Source organism: Gekko japonicus, unplaced genomic scaffold (genome assembly GCF_001447785.1).
Source record: "Gekko japonicus isolate JY-2015 unplaced genomic scaffold, Gekko_japonicus_V1.1 scaffold2575, whole genome shotgun sequence".
NCBI classification, from domain to species: Eukaryota; Metazoa; Chordata; class Lepidosauria; order Squamata; family Gekkonidae; genus Gekko; species Gekko japonicus.
The window spans coordinates 141,657-159,415 of NW_015173754.1; the positions used below are offsets into that span (position 1 = coordinate 141,657).

Genomic DNA, 17,759 nt, shown 5'->3' on the forward strand with positions numbered 1-17,759 from the left:
CCCCGGGTGGGGCCGGTTGGGGGCCGGGGGGGGGGGTCTTCTGCCTTCCCTCCTGGACCGTTTTCCCCAGCAGAAATGGCCACGACGGGCTATTTGGCCCTTCCTTGTGTTCCATGAGTTGGGGGGTTATGTGACCGTGGAGTCTCAACCTGACTCGTTGCACAAGTCTTGTAGGCTTGCCGAGGACAGGTTAGGAAATTCTCTCTCTCTCTCTTTTCCTCTTCTTTCAATTTATCAATTAAAAAACTGGGGGAGGGGGAAATTCCTGGAGATTTGGGGATGGAGCCTGGGGGGTGTTGGGGAGGAGAGGGGTCTCACCGGGGCATAATACTGTTGAGTTCACCTTCCAAAGTAGCCATTTTCTCCAGGGGAACTGTAGTCTGGAGATCAGTTATAATTTCAGGCGATCTCCAGGATCTGCCTGGAGGTTGGCAGCTCTACAGCCATGTCATTACTCTCAAAGATAGTATTCTTCTGAATTCTGTGATTTTTAATCATATCCATTCCATGCAGTCCAGTGTCCTGTCTTGCACTCTAACAAGGAGGGGCACAGAGGATCGGAGGATTAAGCTTCCACCTTCTTTTGAACTGGCATTCAGAGGTATGCTTCCCCTGGACATGGAGGCTCCATTTAGCCATTCGGGCTCAGGGATGGACCTATCCTCCAGGAATTTGTCCTATCCCTTTATAAGACCACCTAGACTGGTGGCCATCATTCTGTCTTGTAGCAGGGAGTTCCACAAGTTAACTATGCCCCGCCGACCTCACAGGCAATGCTCCCTCTAAGCTGTGGAATCTTGTGAGCAAAAATTCTATTTTGTGAGCTACTGGCATTAAAGTTGCGAGGTACTGCATAAATTAGTTTGCTCTGGAGCCATCCTTGCTGCGCTAAGCCAAAAATCTGTGAACTGGAGGCTAAAAAAACTGTGAGCTAGCTCACACTAACTCAGCTTAGAGGGAACAGTGCTCTTCTTCTTCCTCCTCCTTCTCCTCCTGTTCCAAGCTGCAGCTGGCAATGGAATACCGGCAAACTGTAGCTACTGCAAGGGAAGTGAAATGTCAGGTTGTGTCAAAGGCAGGAGAAACTGTGTTATTGTCAGAGAAGGGACCTTTGGGGAATGGGGACTCCAGGGAGTCGAGAGGAGCCCAATTTCTCACCAGAATTCTTTTTTGAAGCATCCAAATTTGGCTTTCGCTTACAGGTTTGGAAAAGTACTTTAAAAATAAAATCCCGATCATTTTCACAATCGGTGTTTAACGTTGCACAATTAAATCCTTCCAAAAAATGCGGGTGCGTGCTCTGCTCCTCTCTTCGAGGGGAGGGCGTGCCACGGTTGCACACATAAACAATGCTCTTTGCATTGTCCTGATGCCCGAGAAATATCAAGAGATTATCTCCTAGCAATCAACACCTACTGAGGTAGCATCAGCAGACCATGTTGGGTAACCAACGTAATGAAAGAAGGGTTCTGCTTCATCAGAGGAATGGCTACCCCCCAAGTCCCGAACAACCGGTGCCAATAATGCCACGCTTGCTGGTCATTCAAAGGACAACGAGGCCGAAATTCCACTCCCCAAGGGCACCCAAACACAGCAGTGGCGTGATAGGAAAAGAAGACCTCTCATCAATGCTCCCTCTAAGCTGTGGAGTCTTGTGAGCAAAAATTCCACTTTGTGAGCTACCGGCATTAAAGTTGTGAGCCAGCGATTTGGCTGCTGCAGAAATTAGTTTGCTCTGGAGTCCTCCTTCTTGAGCTAAGGCAAAAATGTGTGAGCCGGAGGCTAAAAAACTGTGAGCTGGCTCACTCTAGCTCAGCTTAGAGGGAACACTGCCTCTTATATAGTAAGGTGCTGTCAAGTTGCAGCTGATTTATGGTGATCCCATATGGTTTTCCAGGTGTGGTGGAACAGGGACTGCTCTATCCTGCGGGTCCTATTCCACCCTGCCTTCCAAGGTTTTCCCAACACCTGGAGAGGCCTCTCTCTCTCTCTCTCTCTCTCTCTCTTTCTCAGGTACCCCACCACCACCTGACCTTTGTAAGGAATTGCCCACTAGGAGGGTCAGGACTCCCAGCTTCCCTTCCAAGTTCTGAGGCCTTGCCTCTGTGTCTCCCACTGTGTCCCACAGTCTCCACAGGGACAGTTTACTGCCTTCTCCACCCCTGGAGGGATAGCCACTTGCCAACTGCCTCCCTTCCCCCTGGTGCCCCTCTTAAAATAGCATGTCCAAGATGGTGGAGGTCTATGTGGTACAGAGAACCACTATGAGCATCAAAGGAAGTGTTTATTAAAGAGAAAATGTTCACAATCATACTTTTAGCATAGCACCAGATTCCTTTTAAAATAGCATGTCCAAGGCAGTGGAGCTCTATGTGGTACAGAGAACCACTCCCAGCATCTTAAGTTATAGAGTATTTATTAAAAAGAAAACGTTTGCAAGCCTACTTTTAGCACAGCACCAGATTGAGCAAGGGATTCAGAAGAAATGGGTAAGACGCAAATCCTCTGCCCCTCTCTCTATACATGCCCTATCAGCTGTTAAAATAGGACAGGCTCCTTAAGTTTAGGATGTTACAAAACTCATATAGTGTGTAAGTTTTGGGTTATGGTGCATACCTTTATACAGACTTCAATACCCCTTCGACCAGAATTGTTTTTATTGAATTGTATACCGGAGAACTTGGACAAAAATCAAAGATATTTTATCATTCATGTAGTAACCGCAGCTAGAATTTTATTTGCATCTTACTGGAAATTTCCGTCAATACCTTCTGAACGTGATCTATTGGGAAAGATTATGGAAAGTGCGGAAATGGACAAATTGACTTGGACGCTGAAAGGGCAAATGGAAGAAGACTTTGTTGGATTATGGACTCTATTTTATAATTGGATAAGAGAGAAATATAAAGATATGAACTTTCTAATATCATAATATTCAGAAGCTTTTGTGAATTCTTAAACCTCTCAGTCTCTCTGTATAATTTGAAATGACAAGTAGAGGAAAGTTACATGCAGAAAATAAATACTTTAATTCTTTCCCCTTTCCCATCCTTGTGTATCCTAAAAACTTAAATCAATTTTTTTAAAGGGGTGTTAGAAAACTCAACAGAGGTGCCACTACCTTGAAGCTTTCTATAGCTCTTCAGGTGAGCACATGGTCAATGGCTGCCTTCTCAGTTAAGACTTCTGTCTGCTCTCATGGATCCAGCACCCAAGGGAAAAGAGACCTTCTCCTTGCTGCAAGAAGTTGTTATTATCTCTCTTTTCCCCACCCACTGACCCGGTCAGGCCAGGTCAGTGAAGCGCTTCCTGATGTCTCTAGCATTTTACTTCCTGTAGCCTCTCTAGTATCTAATTCCACCAAATCTCTGTTCCCTGCTTGGAGAAGGGGGGAGAAGTTGGCTTTATTAGCATTTGTTTGAAGGCAAATTATTGGCCTTTGTCAGAAGGTAAGCTGGAAAACAATTGGACTGCCTTCCCCCCCTTCCAGCCTGTTCTCTGCCCAGAGGGAGGAAAAAACCTTTTAAAACTCAAAGGGAAGGTTTTGCTCCTTTCAAAGCTCCAAAGAAGAAAAAAGGCATTTCTTCACAGCAGGCAAGAGACAAACAGAGATGTTTGGCCATTGCCTGCCGCTGCATGGCAACCCTGGACTTCCTTGATGGTGTCCCACCCAAGTACTAACCAGGGCCGACCCTGGTTTGCAGCCTGCAGGTGAGAAGGGCAGACAGGAATTGCACCATTGTTTGAGTCGAATGAGCAGATCCCGGAAGTTTGCTCGTATTTGCATATGCCTTTTGCCGGAATTCAGAACCAGGCTAACATAACTGAGAACTCTTGCATTTGAATCCTGTTCAGTTTAGAGTCAACTAATTGCTTTCCCCTGCAGGGATTAGAGATGCTTCCAGAATTCTCCACCGCTCCTCTGATTGGTTCACCGCAAGCAGCCTCAAAGGGTAGCCAATCAGCTTTGTGACGGTGCAGTTTCCTTTTCTTCTGCCTCAGACAGTAGGTGAAACCGGTTGTTCCTGCGGGTCATGAACAACCTGGTCGGGTAATTAAACAACACAGGGGGTAATACAACTTCCATAAGGCTGTGTGGAAATGCACAAGGTGTGAAATAGTCTCATAAATGCACACCAAACAAGAAGACTTTTTAATCTATTTATTTTTATGTATTTAGATATTCGTATCCCATCGGCAAACCTAGACAGTATTATAAAAAGTAGAGACATCACCCTGCCAACAAAAGTCCGCATGGTCAAAGCAATGGTATTCCCAGTAGTCATGTATGGCTTTGAGAGCTGGTTCATAAGGAAGACCGAGCGCAAAAGAAGAGATGCTTTTGAATTATGGTGCGGGAGAAGACTCTTGAGAGTCCCCTGGACTGCAAGGAGATCAAATAAGTCAATCCTAAAAGAAATCAACTCTGACTGTGCCCTGGAAGGCCAGAGACTGAAGCTGAAGCTCAAATACTTTGGCCACCAAATGAGAAGGGAGCACTCACTGGAGAAGACCCTGATGCTGGGAAAGACTGAAGGTCAAAGAAGAAGGGGACGGCAAAGGATGAGACGGTTGAGACAGTGTTATTGAGGCAACGGACATGAAATTAAGCGAACTCCGGAGCACGACGGAAGACAGGAGGGACTCGACTGTGCGACTGAACAACAAAAATCCCACTTTCCCCCCAATGGGGACTGAAAGCGGCTTACAGTGTTGTTCTCCTGTCACTATTTTAGCCTCACAACAACAACCCTGTGAGGATTAGACTGGGAGAGAGTGACTGGCCCGAGGTCAGGTAGCAAGCTTCTGGGGGCAGAGTGGGGATTCAAACCTGGCTGTCCTAGATCTTAGTCTGACACTCTGACCACTGCAACATACTGTACAGTACATACCACTCCGTGCGTGAAATACTGCCAGTTATACTGTGCTCTAGTGTAGCGTTCGGGTACTTGAAAAGTAACCCAATGAACAGTCCTGAACTGTTTACGACCAGCCAAACTGATTGATGAAGTCAGTTCCCTGTTTACCACTGGCGAACAGAACGTGATCTGAACTGGCTGCTGTTTGAGAACTCCCAGCTATTTATTTGGCCCTGTTCACACGACGGGTTTTGGGCCGGGAGAGGGATGGATCGGGGCCGCAGCAAACGGGCGCGATCCCACAGCAACATCTGGGAATCGTGCTGCGCCCGTCCCCCATCCATCCCTTCTGCCGAAAAAGCGCACCAAAAAAGAACCACCTAACCGGGTGGTTCAATCGAAAGGGCCGCGGCAAGTGCGGCCGTGGGATCGCCGGCTCATCCTTGCGCCGGCGCATCCCCGGCCCCCGGCCGAACTGCACATGCTCGAGCATGCGCAGTTCAGCAGCCTCCCCCTCCCACTCGTCTCTTCCTCTGATCGTGCCGGGGAGCAACGGCGCGCGGCTCACGGGATCCGTGGGATCCCGCCCGCAGCGTCTCTATTTTGGTGCGGCTCTAATTAGCCGCACTTTCACCGGCGTTTTCCCTGCCGTGTGGCAGGGGCCATTATTTATTTATCGCATTTATATCCCGCCCATCCCATAAATGGGCTCAGGGCGGGTTACAACATTTCAATAAATACAATAAAATTTAAAACACATTAAAACATATAAAATCAGTAGTCATGCTTGCCGTAGGGAGAATCCGGCCCATTGATGTAAATAGGTTATCAGTAGGTGAGAGATTGCAACCGGGGGGGGGGGGCATATGTGGACGCCTGCTGCCTCAGCCAAAGGTCTGGCGGAAGAGCTCCGTCTTGCAGGCCCTGCGGAACTGAGTGAGATCCCGCAGGGCCCAGATCTCAATAAGGGAGCCTGTTCCACCAGGTGGAGGCCAAGGCGGAAAAAGCCATGGCCCTGGTCGAGGCTAGGCGGACGTCCTTTGGGCCAGGGACCACCAGGAGATGTTGGTTCGCAGAGCGTAACGCTCTCCGAGGCGTATATGGGAAGAGGCGGTCCCTTAGGTATGTGGGTCCCAGGCCGTATAAGGCTTTGAAGGTGATTACTGACACCTTGAAGCCGATCCGGTACTAAACCGGCAACCAATGCAGCTGACAGAGCACATGCTGAACGTGGGCCCGCTCAGGCGTCCTGCTTAGGGTTGTCAACTCTGGGCTGGGCAATTCCTGGATATTTGGGGGTGGGGCCAGGGGGAGGTAATGGGAGGGGCCTCAGCATGGTACAATGCCACAGAGTCCACCCTCCAAAAGCAGCCGTTTTCTCCAGGGGAAACAGCTCATTTCCATAATATGATGATGACGGGAAGTCAAAAGCCGTCACGCCAGAGTTTCTCCCTCTCTCTTGCTCACAGGTGAGCATACCGTGCCATTCCAATGAGATGCACATGGCCTAGACAAGAGTGTAACGGAATGCGATGGGAAGGGAAGATAAAAGCCGGCATGCACAGAGGCATGAAGTGGCCGTGGGCAGACATCCAAAGCCTCTGCTTACAGCTGACTCATGGCCGTGCTGGAATTCCTGGACCTGCATGCAGATGTTTGGGAAAGGTTAATGCAGAGTGTGACGACACCGTGGGACTTGGTTCAGTCGTACCCCTGCGATAATTTACAGCGCTCAGCAAATGCAGGTCGAGTCATTTTCATCCCATGTGGCACCGGTGCGTGTTGCCCAGGGCAAGTCAGGATTGGATCCCTGCACCCCCTACTGCCCCTCCCCCATGCTGGAAGATTATAATGTACTCTGATGTTCCCTCTAAGCTGAGTCAGTGTGAGCTAGCTCACAGTCTTTTAGCCTCCGGCTCACATGTTTTTGTCTTCGCCCAGGAAGGAGGGCTCCAGAGCCAACTAATTGATGCAGCAGCCAAATCACTTGCTCACAACTTGAATGCCAGTCGCTCACAAAGTAGGATTTTTTGCTCACAAGACTCCACAGCTTAGAGGGAACATACTGGGAGATAGGCAATCAAGCCACCAGGTGAGAACTAACAAACATTATGGTTGGGCTGAACATAAGGGAAGGGGCCACAGCTCAGTGGTAGAACATCTCCATGGCTGATTTCGCACTAGAGCTTCCTCGCGGTTGACCCGCGGCTTCGCCCGATTTCCTCCGCAGTTTCGTGATCCTCAAAAAACAGGATCACGAAACTGCGGGGGAAATCGGGCGAAGCCGCGAGTCAAAATGCAGCCCCGCAGCTTCGGATGTGAAATTGACCAGTAGTGTCGGGGCAAACGACGGCACAACCACGAGGCAGCTCTAGTGTAGAAGGTCCCGGGTTCAATCCCCACCATCTCCCATTAAAAGGACCAGGCAGCAGGTGATGGGAAAGACCTCGGCCTGAGACCCTGGAGAGCTGTAAAGAGGGGCTGTGGCTCAGTGGAAGAGCCTCTGCTTGGCAGGCAGAAGGTCCCGGGTTCAATCCCCGGCATCTCCCATTAAAAGGACCAGGCAGCAGGTGATGGGAAAGACCTCGGCCTGAGACCCTGGAGAGCTGTAAAGAGGGGCTGTGGCTCAGTGGAAGAGCCTCTGCTTGGCAGGCAGAAGGTCCCGGGTTCAATCCCCGGCATCTCCCATTAAAAGGATCAGGCAGCAGGTGATGGGAAAGACCTCTGCCTGTGGCTCAGTGGCACAGCATCTGCTAGGCATGCCAAAGGTCCCAGGTCCAGTGACCTCTGGTATTTCTTGCTGAAAGGCTCAGGTGGCAGGTGATGTGAAAGGCCGGGCTAAGTAGACCACACTGACCTTGACGGACCAAGAGTTTGATTCAGCAGAAGGCAGCTTTGTGTGTATGTGTCCCAGGCAGACAGGCTTTCTTCTCGCTTCCCCCAACAGGTAGACAACCAGGAAGTTGCCTGTGACCATGACCTGGGCCCCATCCTCCTGGTCCGGCTGCATAAGGACCCTTATTCCTTCTTCCCCGAGAGCAGCTGGTTCTGCAATTCTGTCCAGGTGACGTCCCCGCAGGGGGAGTGCTACCACTTCCCTTGCTACCAGTGGATCGAGGGCTACTGCACCGTCTCCTTGAGAGAAGGCTCAGGTGAGTCAGTGGGCCAGAACTCGGGAGGCCCTGCCATTAGGGCTACCAGCTCCAGGTGGGGAAATTCCAGGAGGTTTGGACGAGGAGGTTTGGGGAGGGGTGGGGACCTCTGAGGGGCAAAATGCCTTAGGGTCCACCCTCCAAAGCAGCCATTTCCTCCAGGGGAACTGATCTCGGTCATCTGGAGATCAGTTGGAATTCTGGGAACTCTCCAGCCCTCCCTGGAGTTTGGCAACCTGATAGGGTTGCGCAGCCAGTGGGGGATGGGGTGGGCTTACTGGGAGCAGGGAATCCTGGCCCGTAGCAATGGGGGGGGGCTATGGGGGGCTCTGCCGCCTTCCTTAAAGGTATAAACAAAAAAACAAAAGGCTGCTACACAAAGACTCTGCAAAGTCTCTATATCTCTATATCGATACACAAAACTGACAAATAAGTATTATACAAAAAGTCCTTATTAAGAAGTCACGAAGACATAGAGGAGTTGTAGAGGAGCTGACAAAATTCCCCGGAGTACACTTCCGTTTCGTAATTACTTCTTCCGAGCCGTCAGGTAAACAAAGTCATGTCTTCTGTTCGTTCATAGATTGCAATCATTCAGAAAAATAATAAAACAGATCATAAATCCGTTATACATGAGAACATTCAAAAGCGGGTATATTGCTAAAGATAACGAAGCCTTCGTCAACTCTACCAACTCAGTTGGTAGTTCAGCAGTTTGAGACCCAAGTGCTGCATGACGGAGTGAGCTTCTGTCTCCGGCCCCAACTCCTGCCAACCTAGCAGTTCGAAAGCAAGAAATTGCAAGTAGATAAATAGGTACTGCTTCGGTGGGAACAGCGTTCCGTGCGCCTCGGCGTCTAGTCATGCTGGCCACATGACCACGGAAACGTCTTCAGACAGCGCCGACTCTTCGGCTTGGAAACGGAGATTAGCACGGCACCCCAGGAGTCGGATTCGACTGGCTTTCGAGCAAGGGAAACCTTCACCTTGACCTTTACATGTTCTCATTTGCCTCCCCCTTCCTATAAAGCCAAGACTCCGTCGGATGACACTCATTATCTGGAGCGGCGGCATCGTCGAGAGGAGCTGGTGATGAGACACAACAAATACGGGTGAGTTGGAGAGAACACCCTGACCGGGGTGGTCCAAGCTGGCTCCATCTCTGAAGCTTAGCAGGGTCAACCCTGGTTCGTACTCAGACAAGAGACCACCAAGGAAGTCCCGGGTTGCCACGCAGAGGCAGGCAATGGCCAACCACCAATGAACACCTCTTGCCTGGGCAACTGTCTGGGGCCGCCAAAGGTCAGGGAGAGAGACACCACCCAGAAGGTTGAAGATGCCGCCACCGCTGCTGGGTATGAGCCAAAGACTACCTGTAGCCACCCAGGAAGTCCCTTGCCTGGGAAATGAACACCTTTCTTCTTCCCATGTGTCTGAGCAGATGGAAGGAATACCTCCCCGGCGTTCCCTGCTGTGCTGACATCGACACGGCCCTGTCCCTGGAGTACAACCTCCAGTACTCGTTCCCGAAAGCCACCGCCTTCTTTGGGCGTGGGACAATGGCGTAAGTAGGCAGGGCGGTAAGGAAGCGTCTTGGGTCCGCCTGAAGGGCCTCCAGAGGGAAAGGCGTGTGAGAAGTGGGAAGGCTCTGAGCTCCACCTCTCCGCCGCCCTAATCATTTAAGGGTCTCTCACCCTCAGGATGTTCGAGGCCAAGGTGAAGGGCTTCTTGGACAAGCCGTTTTCCTGGGGGAAGCTGGAAGACATCCGCAAGGTCTTTTGGTTTTATCACACTCCTGTCACAGGTCAGTGATGGTCCAGGGTGTCATCTCCCCCCGCCCCCCCCCATCCCATCCCTCTCTCTAGCTGGGAAGGTCAGCTAGGGTTGCCAGTTTCAGGTTGGGAAATCCCTGGAGATTTGGGGGTGGAGCCGGGAGAGGGGGAGGAGAGGGGAAGAACTTCACTAGGGTATCATGCCCAGGGCCCCCCAAGCGGTGGCAGGCGTGGGGAAGGAGCCAGGTATCCCTTTAATTCAATTAGCCTAAGAAATTTAAGTGCCCCCCAAACTTTAAAAATCCTGGCTACGGCCCTGATTCCGGGGGTCAATTGTAATTCTGGGAGATCTGCAGGCCCCCACCTGGGGGTCATCAGCAATGTTCCCTCTAAGATGTGGAGTCCTGTGAGCAAAAATTCTACTTTGTGAGCTACAGGCATTCAAGTGGTGAGCAAGCGATTTGGCTGCTGCATAGATTAGCTTGCTCTGGAGCCCTCCTTCCTGAGCTAAGACAAAAATATGTGAGCCAGAGGCTAAAAAACTGTGAGCTAGCTCACACTAACTCGGCTTAGAGGGAACAGTGGTCATCAGCCCTATGGGGTGTGTGCATGGGGTTTGGTCAGCTCAGTCAAGCAACGTCCGGGATCCACACACCCTTTATTGTGCCCAGGGGTCATTTCGTAGAGAAAGAGGTGCAGGGGCTCATTAGCATAACTCATTAGCATAACTCATTTGCATATGCCGCACCCCCTTACCTCACTGGAAGTGTGGGAGCGGTGGGGACACCCACCGCTCAGGCTCCACTGGACTGTTTTGGATTGCTAGCTGTTGGGGGGGGGGCGGGGACGTGCAGATCTGTCCTCGCAGAGGAGGGAGAGCTTGTACCTGAAAAAACCCTGGTCTTAAAGGTGCCACTGGACTCTTTTGGACTGGGGGGCTGGGGGGGGCTTATTGCATGTGCCCGCCCCCTAGGCTCTTTACTGCTGGAGCTCTGCTCCTGTGCACTCCTGCAGGAAATGACCCCTCTGACTGAGGGCTGCTGGGAGCAGGAGGTGGGGCTTGCTGCATGTGCCCGCCCCCTGGGCTCTTTACTGCCGGAGCTCCGCTCCCGTGCGCTCCTGCAGGAAATGACCCCTGATTGTGCCCTACACCAAGCACACACCAGGACTCTCAGCTTTCTGTAAGAAACACATGCTTAGTCAGTATTGTCTTCTCCATGACACCCTCACCTGTCCCTCACCTTCTTGATGAGGCTGATATGATTCCATAAAGTCCAAGAGTTCAAAGATCCTTCCTTCCTTCCTTCCTTCCTTCCTTCCTTCCTTCCTTCCTTCCTTCCTTCCTTCCTTCCTTCCTTCCTTCCCTCTCTCTGTCTCCAGAGTTTGTGTTCAACCACTGGAAAGAGGACGAGTTCTTCGGCTACCAGTTCTTAAACGGGATCAACCCAGGGATGATCCGGAAGTGCACCAGGATCCCAGACAATTTCCCTGTGACCCAGGAAATGGTGGCAGGATCTCTGGGGAAATACACCACCCTCCAAGAAGAGCTGAAGGTACCTGATCACCCTCCCTGGCCAGTCACATTCTTGAATCTCAGGGCCACCATGCGGGGATCCTCATGCACTGAGTGATACAAACAGAGAGAAGTTTCAAGGTCTGAACTGGGTATGGGGGGAGGGAAGCACTGAATGGAAAGGCACACAAGCAGAGCGTATTGGAAACAAATGATTCTGACCGGCATTCCCCAAGAGCCAGCGTGGTATTGTGGCTATGCCCTCTAGGCATAAAATATTGCTTAATGACAGGACCGGGAAACTTACCAGGGTTGTGTTAATTGTTGCTAAATTGGGGGCAAACAGGTCAGGAGGAAGCCGGGACTAGATCAAATCAAGGTGAAGTGACATGTGTTCTTGGGAAACCATTTGTCCTTTATTGTGCATCTTCTTAGGTGAGGAGAGGGCAGTTAGCCAGTCGCCTGATTTTTCACCTTCCGAAATTTTCCCAGGCTTGTCTCCGGTGTGACTCTTGCTGGCATCCACTTTGTTCAGGCCAGTCAGTGTATGATGTTTGGAGGTGACATTTTTTATGAAGGGCGTTCTCCTCTCTCTGATGCTAACTACACTTCTGCAGGAGGAGGGGTCTGACTGCTAACAATTAGAATGTCAGAGTAGCATCTAGGAGAACCAGGTTTGAATCCCCACTCTGCCATAGGGTGTTTGCTAGGTGACCTTGGGCCATTCACACACTCTTGGCCTTACCTACCTCGCAAGGTTGTTGTTGTCAGGATAGAATGAGTTCCCACTGGGGAGAAGTGTGGGGTATAAGTGAAACAAAGAAATAAATAAGACAGCCCCCCCTCCAAGCTCCTCTTCGCCTTCCGCCACGTTACAGCTGGCTCCCCCGGACTTTCTGATTCAAAAACTGGTAAGTGCTTTCTCCTTTCCTACCCACAACTGGTCCCAGACCCCATTCCAAAAGGCAGATTTCCCATGCAAGAGAATACAGTATCTACACAGGGCCATGTTAAAGGAACAGAAGAAGAAGAAGAAGAAGAAGAAGAAGAAGAAGAAGAAGAAGAAGAAGAAGAAGAAGAAGAAGAAGAAGAAGAAGAAGAAGAAGAAGAGGAGGAGGAGGAGGAGGAGGAGGAAGAAGAGGAGGAGGAGGAGGAAGAGGAAGAAGAAGAGGAAGAAGAAGAAGAAGCAGAACTGTCCTTGAGAGAACAGCTCTGACAGAACTATGGCTTGCCCAAGGTCACCCAGCAGCTGCAAGTGGAGGAGTGGGGAATCAAACCCGGTTCTCCCAGATTAGAGTCCGCACACTTAACCACGACACCAAACTGGCTCGAAATATCTTGTCGGGTGCTCATTACAACCATTTACAACCAGGCCCACTCAGTCGTTGTCTGATACTCTAAGCCAGGGGTATCTAACTCATTTGTTATGAGGGCTGGATCTGACATAAATGAGACCTTGTTGGGCTGGGCCATGTGTGTCATAAAATGTAATGCCAGGTGCCGGAGATATAAACTTTATAAAGGACACAAACACAAAGGGATTTTTTTAAACTTAAAATAAAAACATGTTTAAAACATTAGCACTCTTGCAATATTTTGTTTATTTAACAGTGTCTGATAACTGACACCTCTTGCTCTGTGTTATTGCATCAAAATGTCTGTGCTGTTGCAATCTCGAATGTACTGTTCAGGTGTGTCTCCGTAAGCTGCAAACCTACGATGACGCAGCAGCAGCAACAGCAGAACTGGAAGCAGAAGCAGAAGACAGACAGTTCCACTGTGGGCCTGATAGGAGCCCTTGGGGGGGGGCCTGATCCGGCCCCCGGGCCCCATGTTCGACATCCCTGCTCTAAGCGTTTCCCTAAGTCTGATACTCTAAGCTCCCTCTGGCCGGCAGATTCTTTCCTTTGCACAGTGCGGTAACCATTTCTCACCTCTGCAGGCCCAAGAGGGCTCATCCTGACCCACTCTTCCCTCCCCTATCCCCCCTTGTCTTGCAGAAGGGAACCATTTTCCTCACTGACTATAAGATCCTAGAGGGCGTCCCCACCATCCAGCTGAACGGGAAGCGGCAGTACATCGCGGCTCCTCTGTGCCTGCTGCACCAGAAACCCACTGGAGAAGTCGTCCCTCTCGCCATCCAGGTAGACGCAAAGAGCAAAACATGGAGAGGTCTATCAGTGGCCGCTAGCCGTGGTGGACCTCCACGTTCACAGGCAGTCAACCTCTGAATCCCGGCGCCAGGAGGCAGCACCAGGGGAAGGCCTCAGCCTCTATGCATTGATGGGGTCTGAACTGGCAGAGACTGAGCAAGAGAGAGATCTTGGAGTTGTAGTGGATAACTCACTGAAAATGTCGAGACAGTGTGTGACTGCAATAAAGAAGGCCAATGCTATGCTGGGGATTATTAGGAAGGGTATTGAAAACAGATCAGCCAATATAATAATGCCCCTATATAAATCAATGGTAAGACCTCATTTGGAATACTGTGTGCAGTTCTGGGCACCACACCTTAAAAAAGATATTATAGCTTTGGAAAAAGTGCAGAAAAGGGCAACTCGAATGATAAAAGGGTTGGAACACTTTCCCTATGAGGAAAGGTTAAAGCGCTTAGGGCTCTTTAGCTTGGAGAAAAGACGACTGAGGGGTGACATGATCGAGGTTTATAAGATTATGCATGGGAAAGAGCAGGTAAAGAAAGAGGTACTTTTCTCCCTTTCTCACAATACAAGAACTCGTGGGCACTCCATGAAACTGCAGAGCGGTCGGGTTAGAACGGATAAAAGGAAGTACTTCTTCACCCAAAGAGTGATTAACACATGGAATTCACTGCCACAGGAAGTGGTGGCGGCTACAAGCATGGACGGCTTCAAAAGGGAATTAGATAAGCATATGGAGCAGAGGTCCATCAGTGGCTATTAGCCACAAGGTATAGCTAGGGGCTCTGGGGCAAGTGATGCTCTGTCTTCTTGGTGCTTGGGGGGGGTCAACAGTGGGAGGGCTTCTAATGTCCTGGCCCCACTGCTGGACCTCCTGATGGCACTGGTATTTCTGGCCACTGTGTGACACAGAGTGTTGGACTGGATGGGCCTTTGGCCTGATCCAACATTGGCGTCTCTTATGTTCTTATGTTCTTATGTTGTTGGCCACTGTGTGAGACAGGATGCTGGACTAGGTGGACCACTGGTCTGATCCAGCAGGGCTCTTCTTAAGTCCTCATGAAGGTCTCAGCCTCTATGCCTTGCTGTTGGACCTCCAGAGGAACTGTTCGAGACAGGGTGCTGGATTAGACGGACCGCTGGTCTGATCCAGCGGAGCTCTTCTGATGTTCTTAGCATTAGGGAAGGCCTCAGGCTCTATGCCCTGTTGTTGGCCCTCCAGAGGAACTGGGTGGCCACTGTGTGAGACAGGAGGCTGGACTGGATAGACCACTGGTCTGACCCAGCAGGGCTCTTCTGATGTTCTTAATGTTAGGGGAAGGCCTCGGCCTCTCTGCCCTGTTGCTGGCCCTCCAGAGGACCTGGTTGGCCAGTGTGTGAAAGGAGGCTGGACTAGAGGGACCCTCACTGGTCTGATCCAGCAGGGCTCTACTTACATTCTTAACATTAGGGAAAGGTCTGGGCATCTCTGCCCTGTTGCTGGCCCTCCAGAGGACCTGGTTGGCCACTGTGTGAAACAGGATGCTAAACCTGATGGACCACCAGTCTGACCCAGCAGGGCTCTTTTGATGTTCTTAATGTTAGGGGAAGGCCTCGGCCTCTATGCCCTGTTGCTGGCCCTCCAGAGGACCTGGTTGGCCCCTGTGTGAGACAGGATGTGGGACTAGATGGACCACCAGTCTGATCCAGCAGGGCTCTTCTTATATTCTAATGGACATCTTAGCGACATCCAAAGTGTGTGTGTGTGAGTTTACTCCTCAGGTGAAATATCTGAAGAATTTCAAGGGGTGCCAAAAGAAGTACGTTAACACCATGAACATTTCTCGGACACAATTCTCTAGTCGACGGTCCAGTGGGCAAGCACGCACGAAAATGGCTACTACTTCTGGTCACAAAAGATGGCCCCCCATTAACCGTTTTGTGTCCTCCTCCCACACACACAGCTCAGCCAGCACCCGGGCCCCCATAGTCCCGTTTTCTTGCCCACCGATGAAGAATGGATCTGGACGCTAGCCAAGACCTGGGTCCGCAACTCCGAATTCCACGCCCACGAAGTGATCGCCCACCTCCTCTGTAGCCACCTCATGTCAGAAGTCTTCGCGGTGGCGACTCTGAGGCAGCTGCCAATGTGCCACCCACTGTACAAGGTAAGCGTTGGGGGGGGCGGTGAAGATCGGGGGGGCGGAGAAATAGGCTTGAGCACGAGGCAGAGGGCTATGTTTTTGTTCGGTCCGTGACCTGGCTTCCACAGAACACAAATACTGGCGGGAACAAAAGAAAGAGAGGTCGTGAATGGGTTTCTTACTCAACCCAGAAATCGTAACAAACACAAAGGAGAAGCAAGGGGTGGGGGCGGGTAGATGAACACACAGGAAGCTGCCATCACAGTCAGTATTGCCTACTCAGACTGGCAGCGGTCCATCAAGCCAGTATTGCCTACTCAGACTGGCAGTGGCTCTCTAGAGTCTCAGGCGGAGGTCTTTAACATCACCTACTGCTCGATCCTTTGAAATGGAGATGCTGGAGAATCAATGCTCCCTCTAAGCTGTGGGGTCCTGTGAGCAAAAACCCTACTTTGTGAGCTCCTGGCATTAAAGTTGTGAGCAAGCAATCTGGCTACTGCATAAATTAGTTTGCTCTGGAGCCCGCCTTCCTGGGCTAAGACAAAAATGTGTGAGCTGGAGGCTAAAAAACGGTGAGCCAGCTCACATTAACTCAGCTTAGAGGGAACACTGGTGGCGTCCAATGCTCCCTCTAAGCTGTGGAGTCCTATGAGCAAAAATCCTACTTTGTGAGCTCCTGGCATTAAAGTTGTGAGCAAGCCATGTGGCTACTGCATAAATTAATTTGCTCTGGAGCCATCCTTCCTGGGCTAAGGCAAAAATGTGTGAGCTGGAGGCTAAAAAACGGTGAGCCAGCTCACACTCACTCAGCTTAGAGGGAAGACTGGTGGGGTCCAATGCTCCCTCTAAGCTGTGGAGTCCTATGAGCAAAAATCCTACTTTGTGAGCTCCTGGCATTAAAGTTGTGAGCAAGCAGTTTGGCTACTGCATAAATTAATTTGCTCTGGAGCCATCCTTCCTGGGCTAAGGCAAAAATGTGTGAGCTGGAGGCTAAAAAACGGTGAGCCAGCTCACACTCACTCAGCTTAGAGGGAACACTGGTGGCGTCCAATGCTCCCTCTAAGCTGTGGAGTCCTATGAGCAAAAATCCTACTTCGAGAGCTCCTGGCATTAAAGTTGTGAGCAAGCAGTTTGGCTACTGCATAAATTAATTTGCTCTGGAGCCATCCTTCCTGGGCTAAGACAAAAATGTGTGAGCTGGAGGCTAAAAAACGGTGAGCCAGCTCACACTAACTCAGCTTAGAGGGAACACTGCCGGGGATTGAACCCGGGTCCTTCTGCGTGCCAAGCAGATGCTCTGCCACTGAGTCCTCAAAAACTGTGTTCCGCTAATAGGCGTATTTATCTCTTGGGAAATGGAATGTGGCGAGGCAACGCACCTGCCGGCAGGCGCATCCCGTTTTGAGCATTCCTAGATGTTCCTTAACATGTGTGGCCAGCAGGTGGTCTCCGTTCTGCGGGTGGTCGGCAGATGTGTCAGATTCCAGGGATGGGCAGGTGTGCCCAAGCTGTGAGCCTGTCCAGATGCTCGCATGGCTGCTTAGGTGCTGAAGTGACGCCCGAGGCAGATGTCTGCAGCTGTGAGCAGGCCCAGATATGCCCAATGGAAGAAACAGCCTTCCCAGCTGGTTTTGTTCCACTTGCCTCTTGAACGCCCTCTGCTGTTCCTTGAACTCAGAGGAAAGAAATCCTAATGCAATGCAACTCTTAGGATGTGTCTGCCTTGGCACACCTCCCTTAAAAAGATATGGATTGTGGAAGGAAGGAAGGAAGGAAGGAAGGAAGGAAGGAAGGAAGGAAGGAAGGAAGGAAGGAAGGAAGGAAGGAAGGAAAGAACCAGCATTATATATATATTTTTTAAAAGTATTTAAATTAGAAAATAACAACAAAAGCAACCACACACATTGAGATACCAAAATTAGGAATAAACAATAGGTTATTCAAACAGATAATATAATGTTAACAGCTAGTGCCCACGTTTCAAGCAAAATAAGAAATGGAATCATCCTTAGTTCCAGTGTAATATAACCCTTTAATGTTTTCCTAACTTCTAAACATTATCGTTGATTTGTACTAAGTTTTTATAAGAGGCAATCGTCTAGGAGAGACAATCCATTAAATACAGCTGAGAACTGTGTTCTACAAAAACAACTCAGCATTATAATACTACTTAGTGGCATT

At 50.3% G+C, this 17,759-nt stretch overlaps 1 protein-coding gene across 1 annotated transcript in view; it reads left to right on the plus strand.

The window, feature by feature from the left end:
- LOC107120728 (hydroperoxide isomerase ALOXE3-like) overlaps nt 1–17,759 on the plus strand; it is a 36,772-nt gene that overhangs the window by 8,032 nt on the left and 10,981 nt on the right. The window contains exons 2-8 of the mRNA XM_015423498.1: nt 7,807–8,011; nt 9,042–9,123; nt 9,453–9,575; nt 9,712–9,815; nt 11,164–11,336; nt 13,297–13,440; nt 15,399–15,602. Of these exons, the coding sequence (XP_015278984.1) occupies nt 7,807–8,011; nt 9,042–9,123; nt 9,453–9,575; nt 9,712–9,815; nt 11,164–11,336; nt 13,297–13,440; nt 15,399–15,602 (1,035 nt within the window). The remainder of the gene's footprint in view (nt 1–7,806; nt 8,012–9,041; nt 9,124–9,452; nt 9,576–9,711; nt 9,816–11,163; nt 11,337–13,296; nt 13,441–15,398; nt 15,603–17,759) is intronic.